The sequence below is a fragment of the Mustelus asterias genome, chromosome 7 (assembly GCF_964213995.1).
Source record: "Mustelus asterias chromosome 7, sMusAst1.hap1.1, whole genome shotgun sequence".
Taxonomy (NCBI): domain Eukaryota; kingdom Metazoa; phylum Chordata; class Chondrichthyes; order Carcharhiniformes; family Triakidae; genus Mustelus; species Mustelus asterias.
In genome coordinates this window covers 113,264,234-113,288,958 of record NC_135807.1, presented here as the reverse complement: position 1 = coordinate 113,288,958, position 24,725 = coordinate 113,264,234, and the positions used below count along the sequence as shown (strand labels likewise).

At 43.9% G+C, this 24,725-nt stretch overlaps 1 protein-coding gene across 2 annotated transcripts in view; it reads left to right on the top strand.

Moving 5' to 3' along the window:
* The window catches only part of LOC144496155 (cytosolic non-specific dipeptidase-like), a 58,869-nt gene extending 35,361 nt beyond the window's left edge, over positions 1-23,508 (top strand). Inside the window, exons 7-13 of one of the 2 annotated variants that reach the window (XM_078217134.1) lie at positions 783-983; positions 1,664-1,748; positions 4,046-4,206; positions 6,427-6,591; positions 12,834-12,975; positions 20,712-20,859; positions 23,078-23,508. In XM_078217134.1, coding sequence (XP_078073260.1) covers positions 783-983; positions 1,664-1,748; positions 4,046-4,206; positions 6,427-6,591; positions 12,834-12,975; positions 20,712-20,859; positions 23,078-23,144 — 969 coding nt within the window. In that variant the 3' untranslated portion in view covers positions 23,145-23,508. The remainder of the gene's footprint in view (positions 1-782; positions 984-1,663; positions 1,749-4,045; positions 4,207-6,426; positions 6,592-12,833; positions 12,976-20,711; positions 20,860-23,077) is intronic. The other variant, XM_078217135.1, reaches the window with a different exon arrangement.
* The last annotated feature ends 1,217 nt before the right edge of the window (positions 23,509-24,725 follow it).

The window sequence follows — 24,725 nt, the reverse complement described above, 5'->3', positions numbered from 1 at the left end:
AGCCAGGTGGGTTCTTCCGACAATCGACAATGGTTTCATGGTCATCAGTAGATTCTTAATTCAAGATATTTTTTATTGAATTCAAATTCCACCACCTGCCATGACGGGATTTGAACCTGGGTCCCCAGAACATTAGCTGAGTTTCTGGATTAATAGTCTAGCGATAATACCACTAGGCCATCACCTCCCCATGGCACTGTGCTCTGGAGACTGAAGCTCTTGTTAGTTTATTAATTTATAGTTAATTTATTGTAAAGATGCACTTTCAGAGACTCCATTAGTGAAAACAAAAAGGATTTATTGATAAGAATTGTTCAGCATGGTGGCACCTAGGTCCCTACATGTCTCTCTCTCTCTGCCTGAGGTTCTGTCCCCTGGGGTGATTATCCACTCTAAGTCCCAATTGGTCACTCAAGCCAGGTGACCAATTACTGCTGTGTTGTCCTTAAAGGGACAATCATCATAAATCACCACATTTATTACGTTAATTATTCATGGGTGAACAAATCGTGCTGATCAATAAATTTTATCTTTTAAATGCGATTATTAATTGAATACTGTGTGGTGTTTTGAATAGTCATGTTTGATTTGATGAAAGGTTTGTTTCTTTTATTTTTGCTTTCTTTCCGTACCACAGGGTTGGGAAATAAATGATACTATGCTGAAGCTTTACTGGTGGCTTATATTTCCATGCAACACATTTGAAGTGTCAGATTGTGTAAATAAAAGCAGCCAGTTGCTTGTTGGAGAGCTGTGACTGATTCCTTGTGACTTTTCTGTAGGATATCCCGGTTAATATCAAATTCTGCTTTGAGGGGATGGAGGAGTCCAGATCAGAAGGCCTTGATGACCTCGTGTATGCTCGCAAGGACACCTTCTTCAGGAGTGTTGATTTTGTCTGCATTTCTGATAATTACTGGCTTGGCAAGAAAAAACCCTGTATAACATATGGTCTCCGAGGCAGCTGCTACTTCTATGTGGAGGTACATCTTGCAGTTTCTTTCATTTTGCATTTTGAATGGTCCTAATGTCTTCAAATGTTTACAGATGAATTTTATGTTGTTAAATTAAGTATTGCTTCATTTCTATCCTGGCAATGTTTAAATTTCAGATTCGATATTGTTACATTTTAAAGATAGAAAATGCTGGAAACACTCAGAAGGTTGAGGTGCAGTTGTAGAGATAGAAGCAATTAACATTTCAGATTGATGATTGTGCCTCAGGACTGGAAGTTAGCAAGTTAACAGCTCCTAAGCAAGTGCAGAGGCAGGAAGAAATAGGGTTGTGGGTGGAAGCAACAGAAGGGTCGATTGGAGGGTGGGATTGATTAAATGAAGAAAGTGATAATAGTGCAAGGCCAAAGAATGATTGGCATGGAATAGTAAAGAAATAGATAAAATCTAAAAATGCTTTATTTCAGAGTTCCAGCATCTGGAGTATTTTGCTTCATGTTTTTTGATTCTGGATCAGTGTGGTGAAGGCTTTAGTGGAAGAGCTCTGCTGGATGTAACTGCTTTAGTACACCCTGTACCTCAGGATCTGCATTTGAGCCAGACCCACAATCATGCTGTATTAGACATTGCTGCAGTAGCCTAGCAGTAAGGAATGGAAATGTGCTGTGTAAATATGAAGTATCAGATGTTAACATGGTTTCAATGTCCAGGTTGAATGCTCTAATAAGGATCTGCACTCTGGTGTCTTTGGTGGTACAATACACGAAGCAATGACAGACCTGATATATTTACTGGGTAAGAACTCATGAATTGTTGACTCTAAAATAAATGGACTAACAGTAATTAATCCTGTTTTCAAGAATGTATTTGCTGTAATACATTGGTTATTTAGATATTTATTTTCTTGAAATACCAGACCAGAATTTTTAAGTCTTTATTTATTCAATTTCCACACAAATGTAGGATATTGACATCCTTTCAATGGGAGGAAGGAAACATTAGGGACAGTGTTCTTTTAAGAAATCGATACGGTCAGCTTAATGCACGGTCTTATCCTGGACTTTGTTTTATCCCCCTGACATGCGCCTTTAGTGGTAGTTATTTTCGGTGCAGACTCGATGGGTCGAAGGACCTTTTCTGCACTGTATGAGCAGGCAGCAGAGATCAGTTGCCAACAGGAAATTTTGCTACATCATTTGTTGTTTTATTATTTAATTGGAAAATGTTTACATAGAAGAGAGTTTGCTGCACTTTTTAAAATTAGAATTGTTAAGTGACAGGTCAATAAGATGGGTATTGAACACTGTCATTTATGAGCCAAAGCACATAACTTCCCTGGTCTTATGTTATGCTGGAATTATATCAAACACTAGTTAGGCCACAGCTTAAGTACTATGTACAGTTCTGATCACCTAATTACAGAAAAGATGTAACTGCATTAGAGAGAGGGTACAGAGGAGATTTACGAGATAGGGCGCATAGATGTAAGTGATTGGTCGAAAGTTTAGAGGGGAGCTGAGGAAAAATGTTTTCACCCAGAAGGTTGTGGGGGTGTGGAACTCACTGCCTGAAAGTGGCAGAAACCCTCAACTTATTTAAAAGGTGTCTGGATATGCATCTCAAATTTCCTGCAGGGCTGTGGACAGAATGTTGGAATGCGGGATTAGGCTGGGTAGCTCGATTTTTGGCTAGCGCAGACACAATGGGCCAAGTGGCCTCATTCTGTGCCGTAAACTTTCTATGATTCTAAGTGTGCTCCCATGCAGATGCTGAGCATACTTCGTGATTAGTTCTCTGCAGTGGTATTTTTCAGCAAAATTAACAGAACTTATGAGTTAAGGCAAGGCATTTATGAAAGCCCTCTGATACCTGGCTCAGACAGGGCCAAAGGCATGGAAGCTTTTCCCTTGTGCACTTGCTGCTAATTTGCTGGCACTGCAACCTGTTGAAGAGAATTATGATTGAAGAGTAGGCTTTATTTCATAGCAGTGACCAAAGATAACCCTAAAATTGGCAACTTACTGTTTTCAGTCACAAACACAAAACCAACATTTGCTATTTGAATCACTTGAATCTAAAAAGTTGCTTATATTTGGGGATGAGATACACCAGTAATTTTCCATATTTTAAACTTTCAAGAGGAGGATATATAATTGTGTGTGTGTGTGTTACAAAGGAGAGGTTGATCCCCCTCTCTGAGAGCTAACACCTAGCCACTCAAAGAGTACTTTATAATCTGTTAAAAGTGTGTGAGAAATAGTACAATCTGCTCTTCAGCAACTTCTGGTGGTTAAATCAAAATAACTACCTGAGACAGTCTCTGGAAAAATCACCAACTAACACTTTATTTATCTAACTAAGAGTGAACAGGTTAACTAAACTATTAACAAACCAAATAAAACACCATTCTAATGGAATGCTGTTTAGATAAATACAATTCCCACTTAGTAACAAAAAAGGAATTTTTTTAGTCACTCTCAACATACAACCAGGTTTTATCTTCTGGAATCTTCTGTTTCCTTTCTTCTTTGCTATCTTCATTATCGAGATGAGGCTTTCTTTTAAGACATAAATGAGCTGTGGCAGAAGCAGTTGCTGTGTCAGAGAACAGTTGCTGGTTGTCTCTCTGAGCTGAGAGCTGTCTCTTATACCCTTTGACATACCAACATCCCCACAATAGGATTGGTTCTCAGGCTACCAAAACATCAAATTTAAATCTAATAGGCTGCTATTATTCAAGTGCCTAATTTAAATTGATTGGGCAAAATTCAGAAACAGCCTGTTATCTTGTCAACGCTACTGTCTGGTCTCTCAATACAATGTTTCACTTTGGACTCTGTGTACTTGCATTTTTCAGACAATTTTACAAACACTAACTTCGTAACAGAGTGTAATATACATTCTCTGTTGTGCTGAAGGGCTCAATTATAGAGCAAACCAGCTTTATGAATTCCAAAGTCTTTTCAGCCCAAGTTTTAGCTTATTTGCTTGCTTGACATTTGTGGGGGTGATTGCATGTGATTTGATGCAGAGGCACTCGGACTTGTAGCATTTCACGCCAACAATCTAACCAAACTCCCGATTTTGAATAGGCAAGTTGGTGGACAGAAAGGGAAAAATCCTCATTCCTGGTGTTGATGACCCAGTGGCGCCACTCACAGAGGATGAAAAGACATTGTATGATAAAATAGACTTTGATGTGGAAGAATACTATCAAGTCACAGGTGCCTGTAAGCTGCTGCATGAGACTAAGGTACACTTGTATGTAATTAAACTTTCCATAAACAGTTGTTTTAATCTTTTTGAATACACTTGATGTGAATTTATAGGATGGGAATCTGAAGGGAACTGAAACTGCAATCATTAACAATTGTGCGTGTCTATATTTGTACTTGTTGAAACTGTTCACACTGTCCTGGCTCTTGCAGTCTGTGATAGATGAAGAACACTCACTATGGCCCTTACACTTGCCCAGAGAATCTCTCTGAGCTTTTGCATTGGAACCTGCCATTGCATCGCAGCGCCCCCTTCAGGAGATGTAGAACCTTGTGATCAGGGGAAGCAACTGAGTGACTCCTTAACCAAACAGGTTGAAGTTCCTTATTGAGACACATAGGGCCTGATTTTACATTGCAAAACATGGTAAAGTCGGGTGTGAGGCCATTAACGCGATCCGCGCCCACGTTCGCGCAGATGGCCACTTTACCGAGACCCGGGAATGGTCACGATCCGATTCGTGCCCGAAATGGGCGCAATGGCGATTTAAATGCATTTGCATGCATTTAAATTGAATTAATGAACTGCCCGCCCAACTTTATCAGCATTTCCCTCTTTACCGCTGCATTCGCCAATCCGGAATCGCGCCGTAATGGACATACTGAATAAAAGTCTGTTTCGGGCGCTCCAGCTGCTGAAGAGGTACGTTCAACGCTTCCAATGGCTCTCCGACTCCGACTCAGATCGGTGGTGGGGGGGGGAGGGAGGCAGGCCCGATCATTCTCTGGTGGGGGGAGGAGGAGAGAGGCGGGTCAGATCATTGTCTAGTTGAGGGAGGAGGGAGGCCCAATCATTGTCTGGTTGGGGGGGGGGGGGGGTTGGAGGGAGGAGGAGGCGGGTCAGATGTACCTCTGGTGGGGAGGGGGAGGGGAGTGAGGCCAGATCATTCTCTGGGGAGGAGGGGGGGTGAAGCCAGATCATTCTCTGGGGGGGGGGGAGGGGAGTGAGGCCAGATCATTCTCGGGGGGGGGGGTGGTTAGGGGGAGGCGGGTAAGATGAATCTCTGCTGGGGGGGGGGGAGGCCTGATTGCTCACTGGTGGGTGGGGGAGGGGGGGTGGGCGGAGGCCAGATGAATCTCTGGTGGGGGGCAGGGAGGTCTGCTGCCACTCTGCGGGCGTTCGGTGGGGGGGAAGGGGGCAGAGGGTCGCAATCAGTCTGGGTAGCGTAGGGGGTGGATAAGGGGGACAGTGATGTCTGTGGGGGCCATTGCTCCCGCTTTTCACTCCCGGGCCGCTATATCCGCTTTCTGCGACCCAGGGGCGATCTGACACGGGCGTGCTTTTTAATGTTGTTTTCTAACTGCGCATGCGCAGTTCAGAGCTCCGATCGTTTCAGATGCGATAAGCCCCACCCACAGCGCAATTCAGACTCGTGATTGTTTTTTCAGGCTGAGTGCGTATGGGAGCGCCTGAAAGCAGATTTCCAAGTCGGATCTGAATTGCGCCCAGATTCAGCACTTAGAATGAAAATGGTAAAATCAGGCCCATAGCGGGGTTGTGGCGGGGCCGGCCATCAGAAGGCCAGCTATGTGTTGGGGGAAGGGGGCGGGTGTGGAGGTGGGAAGTTTCAGGCCAGCGATGTCCAGGTGGGGGATGTCAGCTGACCTGATGACCCCCTGAGCACTCTGCTACCAGTCTTTCCAGTGGGTTTAGGCTCCCCCCCCCCCCCCGCCACTGGCATGAATCACCCGACAGCATCTGTATTGCATAGAGTGCCGTAAATTCATTTCACTAAACTCGCCCAAAAAACAAGCGGAAATCCTCCCAGTTTCCCGCCCATTGGACACTTTGATTTTTTGGGGGGAAAATTATCCCCCCATATTGAAAATAGTTTGAGACTGAAGATTTCTGTAACTACCTCTGGCTTCAAACCTACAAAACGAAACACTGAATTTAAAAAAGTTGAAAATGAATGCTGAATTGTGAATGGTACAATAAAGGTGGATTTCTGCCACTGGACTTTGCTGTAAACCTTTAAGGAGCTTTTCTGAATCTTTTGGTATGAAATCCGATGTTGCAACTTGACACCACATCAATATATACAGAAATCAAGAACAAGCATGCCATTTACTCCTAAATATGTCTGACCTGATAAACATCAATGTTCATGGGGCCTATTGTAACTTGTTGAACATCCTGTATGCTTTGGTGCTCACGTCTGTTAAACTGTGGGACCCCTTCTGATTATTGTTCACAGCAACAAATTCTGATGCACAGATGGCGATATCCATCCTTGTCTTTACATGGAATTGAGGGGGCTTTCGCTGGTTCCGGAGCTAAAACTGTCATTCCGAGGAAAGTTATCGGGAAGTTTTCCATTCGTTTGGTGCCTGACATGGATCCAGCGGTGGTTGAGAAGCAGGTACTGAGCTTTTTCTGTGGAACAAACAGCCATTTGATTTATTCTTGCACTGTATTTGCCTAGTCGTCCTTCATCGACCCGGTACATTTTGCTTTCTCCTTAGACCCCCTTATTCACTTGTACATGCTGCTAAGACATTGTGCATCCTCGGAAAAATTCTGGTACTTTTAACTCCTGAGCTACTGGAATATATTCATCAAGTTATCCAATGATGAATGCAAGAGTGTGTAATTTTAGCATTTCTATCAGTTTGATCACAATGCAAAATTGACCGCTCGGTTACTTGAAGCTAGGTGAGTGACTTGAAATGTATTCACAGTATGTCCTTTGACCCGGGATGCCCTGGTTCAAAACCAACCATAACTGATGGGGATCATAGTCCCCACCTAATACAGACAAGGTTGGGTACTCTGCACTTATGCCTAGGTCGAAATGAGAATAATAATAATGAATAATCAGCATGGATTTCAAAAGGAGAAATTTGGCTTGATCAGCCTTCTTGAATTCTTTGAGGAAACAATGGTAATACAGTAGATGTAATTTATCTGGATTTTAAAAAAGCCTTTGATATGGTGTCCCATAATAGACTAATGAACGAGGGCAGAGAATGTGGAGTCTTAGAATCTTAGAAACCCTACAGCACAGAAAGAGGCCATTCGGCCCATCGAGTCTGCACCGACCACAATCCCACCCAGGCCCTACCCCCATATATTTTACCCACTAATCCCTCTAACATACGCATCCCAGGACACTAAGGGCAATTTTTAGCATGGCCAACCTAACCCGCACATCTTTGGACTGTGGGAGGAAACCGGAGCACCCGGAGGAAACCCACGCAGACACGAGGAGAATGTGCAAACTCCACACAGATAGTGACCCAAGCCAGGAATCGAACCCAGGTCCCTGGAGCTGTGAAGCAGCAGTGCTAACCACTGTGCTACCATGCCGCCCAAGTCAGAGGACAAATTGCTAGGTTCCAAGACAGAAAGCAGAGAGTGAGAACAAAGGGTAGTTACTCAGAGAGACGGAAGCTGCGAAGTGGTGTTCCACAAGGATGAGTACAAGGAGTGCTGTTGTTCACAATTCGCATTAACTATTTGGACTTTGTAATCAAAACCACAGGGGGCAATCTTACCGTTGCGCCGGCCAATGGGCAGGGCGAGCTGGTAAGATCACGCGAGAGCCGAAAAATCAGGTTCGTGCCCGATTTCTCAGCTCTACAATCCTACCGGCACCGGATATCTGGCGAGGTCAGCCTCGCGTCCATTTCTGGCGCAAGGCTGAATAAATTATTTAAATATATTTAAAACATATTTTACATTGTTTTAATAAGCCCCGAACATTATTGTCCGGGCTCACTGGCCTCACCAGGAGAGGTTCTCTCCGGCGAGGATCACTTATGGTCCCCAGCAATGTGGACCAGTCGTGATGGCCTCACCGGTAGAACTAGAGGCCATTGAGACCCCCTGGGAGGTCAGGGGCAAGGGAGGTGTCAGCCTGGCACTCTGGCACTGCCCAGCGGGCACCCGGGCACTGCCCAATGGGCCACATGCAGTGTCAAGCGTGCAGGGCCTAAGGGAGGTGTGGCCTGCTGTGGGACGAGACCTACTGGGGGCCAGTCAGTGGGTGGGCGGAGAAGCTGCCACACTGCAGTTGTGATTGGTATGGGAGGAGAGGGGAGGCCCACTGCCGCTCCCACTCTGCAATGGGATCAGTGGGGGGAGAGAGGGAGAGACTTGGGGCTGGTCAGGGTGCGGGAGGATCAGGCAGCCGATTACGGAGGGGGGGGAAGTCGGGCAGGTGATTGTGGGTGTTGTCAGACAGCCAATGGGGGGGAAACGGGTGGGGGGCAGCTGCGATAGGCTGCGGGCCCCCATGGTAGCTGGGGGTGGGCGTTGGCTATGTTTGTGAGGCTGGGTGCTTTGTGAAAGCTATGGAGACTGGCTGAGAGCAGCAGAGGCTAATTGACAGGCCTCTGCTGCTAGAGACTTGCACATGCGCAATGATGCCCTCTGCTGCTCTCAGCCAGTGTTCAGGTGATTTAAGCCCCGCCCCCTTAACCTACAGGTGAGGAACTGTTTCTGCTGATTTTTCATGCACTGAGTGCATAAGACAGCAGCTTTGAACTCACTCAAAAAACTCTCTTGTTTTCCCACCTGTCCTGGACTTAAAATTTCTTAGGTAAGATCGATCCCATAACTTCTAAATTAGAAGATGGCATCAAACTGGTGGGTGGAGGGGGGTGGTGGGGAAAATAGTTAATACTGAGGAAGACTGCAACCTATTACAGGAGGACATTAATAAACATGCAGAATAATTGGTTAATGAAAATAAAAGCAAATTACTACGGAATCTGAAACAAAACCAGAAAATAGCTGTGTTATAACAGTACCTCAGGTCCCGCAACCAGTAGATTCAGTGAAACATCTGGAGACTGCTACATCCAATTGTGAATGGTGGGAGATGATTAAACCACTAACCAGATGAGGAGGAGGTTCCAAATCATATCCCATCCTCATCCAAACAAACGGGCATGTTACATCACATTCCCAACTAGTATCGTGTAGATGGTGGACGGACTTTGGGGAGTCAGGAGAAGACTGACTTGCTGCAGAATTTCTATCCCCTGAGCTGCTCACATAGCCAAGGTATTTATACGGCTGGTATATTGAGCAAGTATTTTGCATGGCTCTTCACTATAGAGGATACAAGTGACACTCCAGAAATAGCTGTAAATCAGAAATGGATTGGCGGGATGAACATACGTACACCAAGGAAGTGGTACTGAACAAATTGTTAGAGCTGCAGGTGGATAACCCCTCATACCATCACTGAATCCTCCTCCATCAACATCCTGGGGTAATTGAGCAAGACATACTAACGTATGTATTAGTAACAAGAGTAGGCCACTTGGCCTCTTCACAACTTCCTTTCCTACCCTATCTTTGTATCATCAGCAAATTTGGCAACCACCCCATCCATTCCTTCATCCAAATCATCGATATAAATTGTAAACAGCTGAGACCCTCGCATTGATCCCTGTGGTACACCACTCATTACATCCTGCCAACCAGAAGAATACCCATTTATACCTACTCTCTGTTTCCTGTTAGCTAGCCAATCTTCAAATCATGCAAATATTTTAGCCCTACACCATGAGCTTGTATTTTCCATTTTGATGTGGCAGCTTACCAGATGCCTCTAAGTACAGTTCAGCTACTCGTTGCCCTTTATCTACAGCATGTGTGACTCCTTCAAAGAACTCCAATACGTTGGTTAAACATGATTTGCTTTTCACAAAACTGATTTGACTCTGCCTGATCGCCTTTAGTTTTAAGTGCCCCACTACAGCGTATTTAGTAACAGCTCCTAACATTTTCCCTATGACAGATGTTAGGCTAACTGGCTGTAGTTTCCTGCTTTCTGTTTCCATCCCTTTTTGAATAAAGGATTTATATTTGCAATCCAATGGAACTTTTCCCGAATCTAGTGAATTTTGGAAAATTAAAACCCATGCATCAACAATCTCACTCCCCAATCAAGGGACTGATCAAAGGACAGGATGTCAAGAACAGGGGGCCTTCTGGGAGCCACCCCAACCACTGCCCTTGTTATCAACTCCTTGCTCCCTCTCCCTGCAACCTCAACTCGGCAAAAGCCCTCTCAACATTACTTACCTCTGGTCTGGGATATTCAGCAATCCTGGAACTCTAGAGCCTGTCATTTCAGCAGTAGCCAATGCCTCCCCTGTGGGATTTCTGAGCATAAGAGTTGCTAAACTCTGGCCTGCAGCTCTTATTGGCAAGATTCCCAATTTTGGTTTCAGGGGAAGGCAGCTGGCTTCATTGCTCCCTGATTGGTTCATCCTTTGGTAGGCTTTACCAAAAGTAGGCAATGCGGGTTTCTCATTGGCTCTACAACCGGCAGGCAAGACCCCCACCATCACATCAACAAGATTCAACCCAATGTGACAGCAATGTCTACAACATCTACAAGATGCACTGCAGTAACACACCAAGGCTGTAGCAACAGAACATTCCAAACCAACAGCCTCTATCACCTTGAAGAATAAGGACAGCAGGTGCATAAGAACACTACCACGAACTTCCCCTCCAAGTTACACACCATCCTGATTTGGAATAAGTTACTGTTTTTTAACTGTCACTGGATGAAAATCCTGAAACTCCCTTCCTGACAGCACAATGGGTATGCCTGCAACTCATGAACTGTAACAGTTCAAGAAAGCTCACCACCAACATCTTAAAGGCCATCTACAAAATGTACTAGAACATAGAATAGTACAGCACAGTACAGGCCCTTCGGCCCTCGATGTTGTGCCGAGCTTTGTCCGAAACCATGATCAAGCTATCCCACTCCCTATCATTCTGGTGTGCTCCATGTGCCTATCTAATAACTGCTTGAAAGTTCCTAAAGTGTCCGACTCCACTATCACAGCAGGCAGTTCATTCCACACCCCAACCACTCTCTGCGTAAAGAACCTACCTCGGACATCCCTCCTATATCTCCCACCATGAACCTTATAGTTATGCCCGCTAGTAACAGCTACATCCACCCAAGGAAATAGTCTCTGAACATCCACTCTATCTATCCCCCTCATCATCTTATAAACCTCTATTAAGTCGCCTCTCAACCTCCTCCGCTCTCAAGAGAAAAGCCCTAGCTCCCTCAACCTTTCCTCATAAGACCTACCCTCCAAACCAGGCAGCATCCTGGTAAATCTCCTTTGCACTCTCTCCAATGCTTCCACATCCTTCTTATAGTGAGGTGAAACCTATATATACTGTAGAAACCTACCAAGGACCTCCAACAGCATTTCCCAAACTTGCAATCACTACCGTCTAGAAGGACAAGGACAGCAGATGCCTGGGAACGCCACCACCTTCAAGTACCCCTCCAGGTCACACACCATCCTGACTAAGAACTATATCACAATTCCTTCATTGTTGCTGGGTCAAAATCCTGGAACTCTATCCCTACCATCACTGTGGGTGTGCCTACATCACATGGACTGTGGTTCAAGAAGTCAGCTGACCTTCTCAAGGGCAATTAGGGATGGGCAATAAAAATGGTGGCCTAGTCAGCGGTGCCCATGCCCCGTGAAAGAATGAAAACAAAAGCAATTAGTCATAGTCTGCCTCTGGCAGCTCGTTCCAGACACTCACCACCCTCTGTATGAAAGAATTGATCCTCTGGACCCTTTTGTATCTCTCCCCTCTCACCTTAAGCCTATGCCCTCTAGTTTTAGACTCCCCTACTTTTGGTAAAAGATGTTGACTGTCTAGCTGATCTGTGCCCCTCATTATTTGATAGGTCTCTATAAGATTACCCCTAAGCCTCCTACACTTCAGGGAAAAAAGTCCCAGTCTATCCAGCCTCTCCTTATAACTCAAACTATCAAGTCCTGGTAGCATCCTAGTAAATCTTTTCTGCACTCTTTCTACTTTCATAATATCTATTTCTATAATAGGGTGACCAGAACTGTACACAGTATCCCAAGTGTGGCCTTACCAATGTCTTGTACAACTTCAACAAGACGTCCCAACTCCTGTATTCAATGTTCTGACCAATGAAACCAAGCATGCCAAATGCCTCCTTCACCACCCTGTCCACCTGTGACTCCTCTTTCAAGGAGCTATGAACCTGTACCCCTAGATCTCTTTGTTCTGTAACTCTCACCAATGTCTACCATTATTTGAGTAAGTCCTGCCCTGGTTCGATCTACCAAAATGCATCATCTCACATTTATCTAAATTAAACTCCATCTGCCATTCATCAGTAATTAGGGCTGGGCAATAAATGCTGGCCTTGCCAATGACCTGTACATTCAATGAATAAAAGAAAAGGATATCCTAAAGTATGTTAAAGCTAAATCATTAATTTTGAGATGTCATTGTTTATTATAGAAAAATTAGGAATCCAATCTATGCACTAATATGTTATGCAAACAGCAGTGAGGTGAATTGCCTTTCTTGCCTTATTAGTACACTGGTTAGAAATATGTATTGGGAGTAGTGTTAAGTTGGTCATTTGCTTTCTTCTGTTTCCCCTTGTTAAATCCCATGCTTCATGATAAAGTGGAACCTGATTACAGATTATTGTGGAGCAAAGATTATAGAGGAATTTGAATACTTTCTATTAAACAAATTGCAGTTTTCCAGCTTTTTCTCCCCCTTCCATTTTCCCTCTCCATTTTATTCATTTGCTTTTTTCTTGCTCCTAAGGTAGTGGATTACATCAAAAAAACTTTTGCTGAATATGGAAGTCCCAACACATTGAAGGTATACATGGGTCTTGGTGCCAAGGCTTGGCTGGCAGACTATAACCATCCTCATTACCTAGCTGGCAGGAAAGCAATGAAAACAGGTTGGTGAAGGAATCTAATTTGAACACTTGCTCTGTATTTATAGCAACTTTAACATGCTAAAGCTGCTCAAGTCATCTATATGTTATAGCTAAAGTTGTACTAAAAGTTATTTTTCCTGGTATGGTGGGTACAGTAGAGTTAACAATTGAGACAGTTTGTATCTGAATGATACAGTTTCAGGTTACAGTATGAGTGCTTGTTCATCAATATAGGTTAGACCAAGGAGAGCCAATTGATGTTATCTATCTTGACTTCCAAAAGGCCTTTGACAAGGTGCCTCACGGGAGACTGCTGAGTAAAATAAGGGCCCATGGTATTCGAGGCAAGGTACTAACATGGATTGACGATTGGCTGTCAGACAGAAGGCAGAGAATTGGGATAAAAGGTTCTTTCTCAGAATGGCAACCGGTGACAAGTGGTGTCCCGCAGGGTTCAGTGTTGGGGCCACAGCTGTTCTCTTTATATATTAACGATCTAGATGACGGGACTGGGGGCATTCTGGCCAAGTTTGCCGATGATACAAAGATAGGTGGAGGGGCAGGTAGTATTGAGGAGGTGGGGGGGCTGCAGAAAGATTTAGACAGTTTAGGAGAGTGGTCCAAGAAGTGGCTGATGAAATTCAACGTGGGCAAGTGCGAGGTCTTGCACTTTGGAAAAAAGAATAGAGGCATGGACTATTTTCTAAACGGTGACAAAATTCATAATGCTAAAGTGCAAAGGGACTTGGGAGTCCTAGTCCAGAATTCTCTAAAGGTAAACTTGCAGGTTGAGTCCGTAATTAAGAAAGCAAATGTAATGTTGTCATTTATCTCAAGAGGCTTGGAATACAAAAGCAGGGATGTACTTCTGAGGCTTTATAAAGCACTGGTTAGGCCCCATTTGGAGTACTGTGAGCAATTTTGGGCCCCACACCTCAGGAAGGACATACTGGCACTGGAGCGGGTCCAGCGGAGATTCACACGGATGATCCCAGGAATGGTAGGCCTGACATACGATGAACGTCTGAGGATCGTGGGATTATATTCATTGGAGTTTAGGAGGTTGAGGGGAGATCTAATAGAAACTTACAAGATAATGAACGGCTTAGATAGGATGGACGTAGGGAAGTTGTTTCCATTAGCAGGGGAGACTAGGACGCGGGGGCACAGCCTTAGAATAAAAGGGAGTCACTTTAGAACAGAGATGAGGAGAAATTTCTTCAGCCAGAGAGTGGTGGGTCTGTGGAATTCATTGCCACAGAGGGCTGTGGAGGCCGAGACGTTGAGCGTCTTCAAGACAGAAATTGATAAATTCTTGATTTCTCGAGGAATTAAGGGCTATGGGGAGAGAGCGGGTAAATGGAGTTGAAATCAACCATGATTGAATGGTGGAGTGGACTCGATGGGCCGAATGGCCTTACTTCCGCTCCTATGTCTTATGGTCTTATGGTCTTAATATTTTCCTCATATTCATTGTGTGCGTAGGACTGTGCATTGTAATTACACTAAATTACTGAAATTCACAACCAACTGTTACCTACAAGTAATTTTAAAATCTGTTTAATTTTACTATTCTATTCTCCATCTTCTTTCATGTCGAACCCTTTTCAGTCTGAATGGAAAGGATTTCAAAACAACTTTGCATACATAAGATCATCGTTTACAACAGAAATGACTTGAAAGGAAACTGGTGTATTTTCTTATTCCACATCAGTTCCAAGGTTGAACAAATCTTTGGTGTGAATATAAGCCTATATGGCTGAAAGTCTTTGCTCCCAGATAACAGCTTCACAACTCAACTTCACTAACATCCCAGGAAACAATTAACCTAAGCAATTCTACAAAATAATATGAAACCTCTGAAATTGAGGTTGACTAATTGTGACTAGCTTTTTAATAGTAAAGTTTAGTATTCTAAAATGCTAAAAAAAATGCTGAATTCTAAGCTGCTCCAAACCATGTCTTTAACAAACTTCCCTTTAATGTATCTGTGCTTCTTGCCTCAATTACCTCTTGCAGTGACACATTAAACATTATTTGGTTAAAGACATTTTTTCCAAAATTCCCTTTTACCATAGAACCATAGAATCCCTATAGTGCAGAAAAAGCCATCTGGCCCATCAAGTCGACACCTACTCTCCAAAATAGCATCTCACCAAGGCCTCCCCCTGTGCCCCACTTGATTTGATTTGCTTTGATTTATTATTGTCACATGTATCAGTATACAGTGAAAAGTATTGTTTCTCGCACGCTATACAGACAAAGCATACTGTTCATAGAGAAGGAAAGGAGAGGGTGCACAATGTAGTGTTACAGTCATAGCTAGGGTGTAGAGAAAGATCAGCTTAGTGCAAGGTAGGTCCATTCAAAAGTCTGATGGCAGCAGGGAAGAAGTTGTTCTTAAGTCGGTTGGTACGTGACCTCAAACTTTTGTATCATTTTCCCAACAGAAGAAGGTGGAAGAGCGTATGTCCGGGGTGTGTGGGGTCCTTAATTATGCTTATATAGTAACTCTGCGCACTTACCATGACCAATCCGCCTATTCAATGCATCTTTGGAGTGTGGAGGAAACCAGAGCACCAAGAGGAAACCCACACAGACACGGGGAGAAACTGCAAACTCTACACAGACAGTCACCCAAAGCTGGAATTGAAACCAGGTCCCTGGCGCAGTGAGACAGCAGTGTCAACCACTGTGTCACCATGCCATGAGGGATTATCTCATATTAATAGTTTGACTTTTTTTTTGTCCCCACAAGTAGAAACATTTTTACTACATCTACTCAATCAAAAATTTTCAAACACTTTATTTTAAAAGGCTTTTATCGGGTGAAAAAACCCTAGCCTGTTTGGTCTTTTGCAATGGTTATAACCTCTTATTCTGGTAACATTCTTGTGAATCATTTTGGACCTTCTCTGATGTCTATTCCCCTCTCTCTAATATGAAGACCAGAACTGTGGATCCTACTCCAAAGTGTGGCCTGAACCAGAGTTCTATACCAGTTTGACATGACTTCCCTGTGTTTCTATCTCTTTCTTTGGAAGTAAACTCCATTTTGTTTTTCGTTGGCTTTATTAACCTGCATCATTACTTATAATGATTTGTGAATCTATGCCTCTGGCTCACTTTGTTCCCCGACCCTATTTGGACTCTTCTTTTTCCAGGTGTATGTGACCTTACTTTTCCTACCAAAATGCACTATATCACACTTATCAATATTAAAATTCATCAGCCAATTAAGCATTCATTTGGAAGTTTATTAATGCATTCCTGTATTTTATCATAATTTTCCTTTGTATTAATTAACCGCTACTCCCCACCCACTCCCCCTTCCCCGGCCCAAGCAAGTTGGTGTTGTCCGCAAAATTAGAAATCGTTCTTCTGATTCCCAAATCCAAATCATTGTAAATTGTGAACAACGGTGGTCCCAGCACCAATTGCTGTGGAACACCATTGCCCACCTTTTGTCAGTCTGTGTAGCTGCTCTTAACCCTGATTTGGTTTTCAGTTTTGTAGCCAGTTTACCAACCAATCTGTGTCCTGATTCCCTTGTTCTGACTTTAGTCATAAATCTAGGGTGCGATCTTACCAAAAGTCCATAACGAGTGTGAAAATGGGAGAGTTTCAGAGGCCACCAGTTGAATCTTATGCACTCTGTGCAATAAAAATCCCTCATCCAAATATATTACTTCAATTACATTATCCTGTCTATTAACTCCAAATAATTCAATAAGGTTACCTTCTGGGAAGACATGACTTTCTGTTTCGAATTCCGTTCTGAATAATCTTTACTATATTTCCAGTTTATTGGTGGCTTTTCTTTTAATCTTTGAGTAAAAATTCTATTTTATTTTTCTTCATTGTGACATTCAGTTAACAATTCTATAGTTCTCGCGACTTGATCTATTGCCCTTTTTCCAATAATATTGGCTGCTTGCCAATCATCTGGCACTACTCCCTTTCCTAATGAGTTATTTAAGTGTAATGGTGCCTCTGCTATAATTTCCCAAATGTCTTTTAATAAGTGTGGGTGCAATCTATTGGGCAGAATTTTATCCTTTCCAATACCAAGGGCAAAATACTGTGGATGCTGGAAATCATGCTGGGGTGGCACGGTGGCACAATGATTAGCACTGCTACCTCACAGCGCCAAGGATCCCTGTTCAATTCCCGGCTTGGGTCACTCTCTATGTGGAGTCTGCACGTTCTCCCTGTGTCAACATGAGTTTCCTCCGCGTGCTCTAGTTTCCTCCTACAGTCCAAAGATGTGCAGGTTAGGTGGATTGGCAATACTAAATTCTTCCTCAGTGTACCAAAACTGGCGCCAGTGTGGCGCGACTGGAGGGTTTTCACAGTAACTTCATTGCAGTGTTAATGTAAGACTACTTGTGACACTAATAAATAAACTTTATCTGAGAAACAAGCAGAAAGAAAACTGGAAATATTCAGCAAGTCTGACAGCATCTGAGTTAACATTTCAGGTCGATGACCTTTCATCAGAACTAAGAGGAGTTAGAAATCTGATAAGTTTTAAGCAAATCATGCGGGGCTGGCCAACGATCGAGCTGGGAGGCCATCAGTGTGGGGTGAAAAAAAACAGAAAAAGTCTGTGGTAGAGTGGAAAATAAGAGTTTGTAACAAAGCCAAAGGGACTGAGTAGTAAAACAATGTCTAGAGGAGGTATGAATGGTAGAGTTGTGAAGGGCTACTTCTGAAAGCAAAAAAAAGGGAGAAAAACAAGTAAACTACAGGTTGTTGTTGTTGCATTATCATCTGAATTTCATCCTGACCCACTAAGTAAATATTTGAAACTCCACAATATCCTTGCAATTTACTGGTTAATACATTGTACCGACAAATGGGACTCTATAATAGTTACAGATACATTGTATTCCATTAAAAAAAAGTCTATAAGTTATTTCTAACTTTTTGTAGTAATCCACAGTCCTTCTGTGCACCCTGATTGCAGCAGACAAGAGCGGTACTATCTGCATTGGAAAACACTAAGAAATCCCAATTTGCAGTAGGCTTCATTCCGCCCTCTCTAGTAAACACAGAAGGGATTCAATTGCTGTTCAAAATCCCATGTTAATCTGCCACTCCTTAGCAACGCAGAATAGCACAATTGCATCTTTTAAAATGGTGCCACGAAAATTAATCCACTTCCAAATGTTTGAATCTTTGTTTGACAATGTAGCGTTGGGACTGGGGCGGCACGGTAGCACAGTGGTTAGCACTGCTGCTTCACAGCTCCAGGGTCCCGGGTTCGATTCCCGGCTCGGGTCACTGTCTGTGTGGAGTTTGCACATTCTCCTCGTGTCTGCGTGGGTTTTCTCCGGGTGCTCCGGTTTCCTCCCACAGTCCAAAGATGTGCGGGTTAGGTTGATTGACCAGGTTAAAAAATTGCCTCTTAGAGTCCTGGGATGCGTTGGTTAGAGGGATTAGCGGGTAAATATGTGGGGATAGGGCCTGGGTGGGATTGTGGTCGGTGCAGACTCAATGGGCCGAATGGCCTCCTTCTGCACTGTAGGGTGTCTATGTCTATGACTGTGTTGCCTTCACCCAATCTAACGTAGCCCAATATATCGTGTAATGATGTCACATGTCTATTCATATTTTTCCCTTTCACTTTACTAACCCCAGTAATTCAGATTTTTGTTTAATAATGTGAAAACTATATCTGCAATAAAATGGGTCTAATTAGATTGAACACTGATCTCTCAAGTGGGGGACTTGCAGAGAAATTTCCTTTTGCCCACAGAAATCCTGTAGTACCTGCTGGAGTTTGTACCTCTGCATCAGGAGTGCAAAGTGTAAAATGCAGCCTACATTGTTTGCTGAAGACAAGACAGGGGAAATGTACAAGTGAAGTTAGAAAAAGGTAGCAGATTAAACAAGTGCTGTAGGTTCTGAAACATCTGTTTCTCTCTCCACAGATCCTGCCATAACCTGCTGAGTGTTTCCAGCATTTCCTGTTTTTATTTCAGATTTCCTGTATCCACAGCATTCTGCTTTTTAGATTGCTGTCGGGTAAGTCTGCGACAGTGAATCTCAATTTACTATCACGGAGAAGACTTCTGGTTGGATAACGGATGATCAGAAATTTACATTTTTATCTTATAGCAACACAGAAATCAAGAAGACAAAGCAAATATATTGACCACGGGTCTCCCATCCCATTGCGTTAGTTTTTTAGTGCAGCGGACCGGGAGATTTTCACGCGGCTCATTTGTGGGGTTCGCGCGGCGGTCGTGCCCCGCTATCGTCTCCCAGTGCCGGATATCCGGCGGCATCAGATCAGCACCAGAAATTGTCGGGGAGGCACAAAGATCATTTAAATATTCATTTGCATAAAATGTAGGTGTAATTAGCGGGCCCAGTACTGAAGTCTCCAGACCCACTAGCATCTCCACCCCCTGCCAGAGTGGTTCACTCCAGCAGGGTTTAGAGTAACTCCACTAAAGGGGAACTAGTGGCCTGACCCCGCAGGTGTGCAGGGGAGGCAATCAGGCATGGGGCAATGCCACGGGGGTGGAGCAAATGGAGGGCAAGATCTGATGGGGTGGGGTCTAGGGCCGATTGGTGGGGGTGGGCAGTCCCACTGTACTCTGCATAGGGATTGGTGGGGGGAAGGAGGGAGGGCAGTGATTGGGGTGGGCTGGAGGGGGAAGTGGGGTTCAGCCGTGGCGGTGGTCAGCTGGGGCAGCTGGCACTGCCGGGGGGAGGGGTTGGGACTGTTGGGGGGGGGGGTGGAATCAAGGGAGATGGAGATCAGTGCAGGCTGGGAGGAGGATTCGGGGCTGGCCCAGGGGGCCAGCAATTGAGCCATTGGAGGCGGGGGGGGGGGGGAGCTGGCGGCGGAGATCTGGCATTGCGGGGGTTGCGGGTTTGGCCAACGATCAAGCTGGCCAGCAATTGGGAGGCCATCAGTGTGGGGCCACTGCGCATGCGCCGATCTCGGCACTGACAGATCTGCACATGTGCAGTAGTCTGCTCAGCGCACTGATTTCAGCCTCTCTGGAGGGGATAGGCCCCGCCCCTAGTTTTTAATGATATTCACGCTGGTGGCCTCTGCAGTGCACAGAGAGTGGGGAATTCTTCTCTGAACTCCCACTGAAAAAAAACAGCGTGAATTACTCCAGTTTTCATGCAAATTCAACACTTAGAATTTTTTTGGGAGATTTCCACCCATCTTCCCTTTTGTAGACTGATGGAAGTCTACAAAATTATCAGAGGCAGACAGGGTGGACAGTCAGAGATTTTTTTCCCAGGGTGGAAGTGTCACTTATAAGGGGGCACAGGTCCAACGTGAGAGGGGGAAAGTTTAAGGGAGATGTGCGGGAGAAGTTTTTCACGCAGAATGTGGTGCGTGCATGGAACGCGCTGCCAGATGAGGCAGTGGAAGCAGACGCATCAGCAACATTTAAGAGGCATCTGGATGGATACATGAATAGGGAAGGAATAGAGGGATATGGTCCGAGTAAGGGCAGAAGGTCTTTGTTTAGTTTAGTTAGGGCATCATGATCGGCACAGGCTTGGAAGGCCAAAGGGCCTGTTCCTGTGCTGTACTTCTCTTTGTTCTTTGTTCTTTGGGTTTTTTTGGATTTGAGGTTGGAGGTGTTAATCTGAGCACAGCGGCACCATTTTACACAAAGTGTTTTGCAACCGGAATTCTAGTAGATGATTGGAGTGTATAATTTGTATACGTCGCAATGTATTTTTAATCTCGATTTCAAATAAATTGATTTCCTGTTTAGTATTCGGAGTTGAGCCAGATATGATCAGAGAAGGTGCAACCATTCCAGTTACCTTGACATTCCAGGAAGCTACAGGAAAGAATGTTATGTTACTGCCGATTGGAGCTGCAGATGATGGAGCTCATTCACAGAATGAGAAAATCAACCGGTAAGAGGCAATATTCTGCTTAAGCATTGTTCTTGGGAGTCTGATTTAATTTGATTTATTATTGTCACATGTATTAGTATACAGTGAAAAGTATTGTTTCTTGTGCGCTATACTGACAAAGCATACTATTCATAGAGAAGAAAAGGAGAGGGTGCAGAATATAGTGTTACAGTCGTAGCTAGGGTGTAGAGAAAGATCAACTTAATGAGGTAGGCCCATTCAAAAGCAGGCAGCAGGGAAGAAGTTGTTCTTGAGTCGGTTGGTACATGACCTCAGGCTTTTGTGTCTTTTTCCTGATGGAAGAAGTTGGAAGAGAACATGTCCGGGGTGCATGAGGTCCTTGATTATGTTGACTGTTTTTCTGAGGCAGTGGGGAATGTGAACAGAGTCAATGGGTGGGAGGCTGGTTTGAGTGATAGACTGGGCTTCATTTGCGACCCTTTGTAGTTTCTTACGTACTTGGACAGAGCAGGAGCCATACCAGGCTGCGATACATCTGGAAAGGATGCTTTCTATGATGTATCTGTAAAAATTTGTGAGAGTTGTAGCGGACATGTCAAATTTCCTTAGCCTCCTGAGAAAGTAGAGGTGTTGGTGGGCTTTCTTAACTATAGCGTCAGCATGGAGAGACCAGGACAGGTTGGTTGTGATTGGACACCTCGAGTAGTCCTGATAATATGTGAATTGATATAACTACGTCCTGTAAAATAATTTTAAGTTCTTCCTGTCCACAGTTTTCTTCCTCAAAGCTCTCCCTTTTTCTCTCTCTCATGCTGGACTGTGGTCCATGGTTTTTGCTGCCCTCTATTGGGAGGAGAAAGCAGGGGAAGCCTAACCCTGCCTCTGTCGGATGCTGTAAGAAGTTTAACACCAGGTTAAAGCCCAACAGGTTGATCTATAGGATGTTCACAGTAAGAAGTCTCACAACACCAGGTTAAAGTCCAACAGGTTTATTTGGTAGCAAAAGCCACTCACTAGCTTTCGGAGCGCTGCTCCTTCATCAGGTGAGTGGGGGTTCTATTCACACAGTAAGAAGTTTAACAACACCAGGTTAAAGTCCAACAGGTTTATTTGGTAGCAATATTCACAAACAGGGCATATAAAGACACAAACTCAATTTACAAAATAATGGTTGGAATGCGAGTCTTTACAGGTAATCAAGTCTTAAAAATACAGTAGGATGCTCACATTGGTCTGCAGAATAGTAGGAATATCAGATCTTTTTTATTCTCTGTTAACCCCCCACTTGCCCAGCCACTACAGCCTGGAATTTGATTTATTACCATATTAGTCCATTATTCTTCAACTGCGCACAAGCACACCATTAATTCCCTCTCACAGCTCCTGATGATAATCTCTCTACCTTTATAAAGCATGCATGAGGGGGGATATAGACATTTCCCTTTCTTTTGAGGGATCAAGTCACATTTAGCAGCTTACTGTAGTGTGTGTGAGCTCTCTGCTGTACTCTGCAGGAACAGTCAAAATACTGAGAGGAGCTCAGTGGCTCCAAATGGATACAAGGTTGAAATTTCTGTTCTCAGAACGAGAACCCTGTGCTTTAAGAGTGAAGTTAGGAATATGGCTGTAAAATAAAAGTACAACACTGAATTTACAACACAGAAGCAGGCCATTTGGCCGCTGCTGGTCTTTATGCTGCTGAGCCTCCACCCACTCTTCATCTAAACTTGTCGGCAGCCCCTTCCATTCCTTTCCCCACTTACCCCATCGAGCTTCCCTTAAAGTGGTACAAATAAATGCTGGTTTCTGTTTGCAGCTTATTCCATTTTTAATCTGCCCATTCAGTTTTATTTTTTAACCTGTTCCAGCACCGAGACGGATGGATACTTGGCAGAATACTTTGAAAGTTACAACAACAACTTAGATTTATGTAGCGCCTTCTAATGTAGAAAACGCTCACAAAGTATTTGACCGAGGAGGAATCAACAGAAGAACACTGAGCCAAATTAGGGGTGACCAGAATCTTGGAGGTGGATTTCAGGGAAGCATAGGGGGGTTTTAAAAAGAGAATTAGAGCTTGGGGCTGGACACAGAAGGCACTGCTGCCATTGGGACAAAGACAGGAGGAATCCATATGAGGAATATTGAGTTTGAGGAGCAGTGTGCAAGCTGGAGACATTGCTGGGAATAGGGAGGAATGTTGCCACAATGGAGACTTCAGTGTATAGATTTTTTTAAATTGTTGTTTCTCCAACAGGACCAACTATATTCAGGGAATCAAGGTGCTTGGTGCTTACTTCCATGAAATCTCTTTGCTGAAGTGAAAACGGTGCCAGATTGATAGATTTCTAAAACTGTACATCCAACAGAATTCCTTTAATTGTATACTGTATGATGACATAATTACTGAACAATGTGTTACGTAGCAGATACATAACAATCAAAGTGTAAATATTAAAGATCCTGACTTGGTTTCTTTATTGCTGAACTGTAAGATTACATTTTGAATGTGCTGAATAATCACTTGTCTAGCTCAATTGTTCTTGTGAATTATTGTACCATGTTGTAAATGGTGCGCTGACATGGCTGTGATTAAAATTTCAAACCTCCAAATATGGAATTTCTGTTTGAAAATAATAGGAATGCAAGAGATTTGATTCATTAGAAATAAAATTAGTTTAACCTTTTGATTAAAATCTTCTCAATTGCAATGTTCCTAGCCACAGAATCATAGAATCTCTACGTGCAGAAGGAGGCTATTCAACCCATCGAGCCTGCACCGACAACAATCCCACCCAGGCCCTATCCCCATAACCCGATGTATGTACCCAGTTAATTCCACTGACACTAAGGGCCAATTTAACATGGCCAATCAACTGAATGTGATGCCAAGAAGCTGTAGTAAAACTGAAGTCATTGGAAATCAGGGGGCATGCTGTCCATTATTTGGAGTCATACCTAGTATGTCACCCAACAGCTCTGTGGGTGTACCTCAAGCACATAGACAACAGCAGTTCAAGCAGGGAGCTAATCATCACCTTCTCAAGGGAAATTATGGATATGCAATAAAGGCTGGTCTAGCCCGTGATGCCTGCATCCTGTGAATCAATAAATAAAATTAACTACAACATTTGTATGATATGCAAGCTCCTTAATCATATCCTCCACATTTAAGTTTGCATCATTGATATATAACACAGAAAGGAAGTTATGGAGCCCTGTGGAACCTGAATCGGATATAGTTTTCCAGTCACACAAGCACCTGTCGGCCATTATCTTTTGCTTCTTCCACTGAGACAAATTTGCATCAAAAACAGATGCCTTTTTCAAGGCAGTCAACCAATACATCCATAATCACACTGATTTTGACAGTCACCTGACAGAGTCAAAGGATTCAGAGCCATTGTTGGATTCCCCCAGGTGCACGATGTGATTGACTGCATGCATGTGGCCATCAAGGCTCCCACAGGGCAGCCAGTGGTCTTCTTTGACAGAAAGGACTTCCATACCCTCAACAGCCAACTATTCTGCAACCACTGCCAACATATCCCATAGGTGTGTGCGTGTGGTATCCTGCAAGTAGCCACCACGCCTATCTACTTAAACACTCCCAAGTGTTGGGTAATGGCTGACCATGGTTACCTCTTAAAGAGATGGTTTCTGACTCCAGGTGAGGAATCATAGGACTGAAGGAGAGGAGAAATACAACACCAGCCACAAAGTGACCTGAGCCACCATTGGACAGACCATAAGTCTGCTAAAGATTAGATTCAGATGACAGGATCATTCTGGTGGGGCACTTCCATGATACAGGAGACGCTTGCTGGGACATTTTGTAGACTGCACAACCTGGAGAGGGCAGAGGCTCTGGTTAATGAAGAGTGTGAGGCATCCTGAGACAAGGA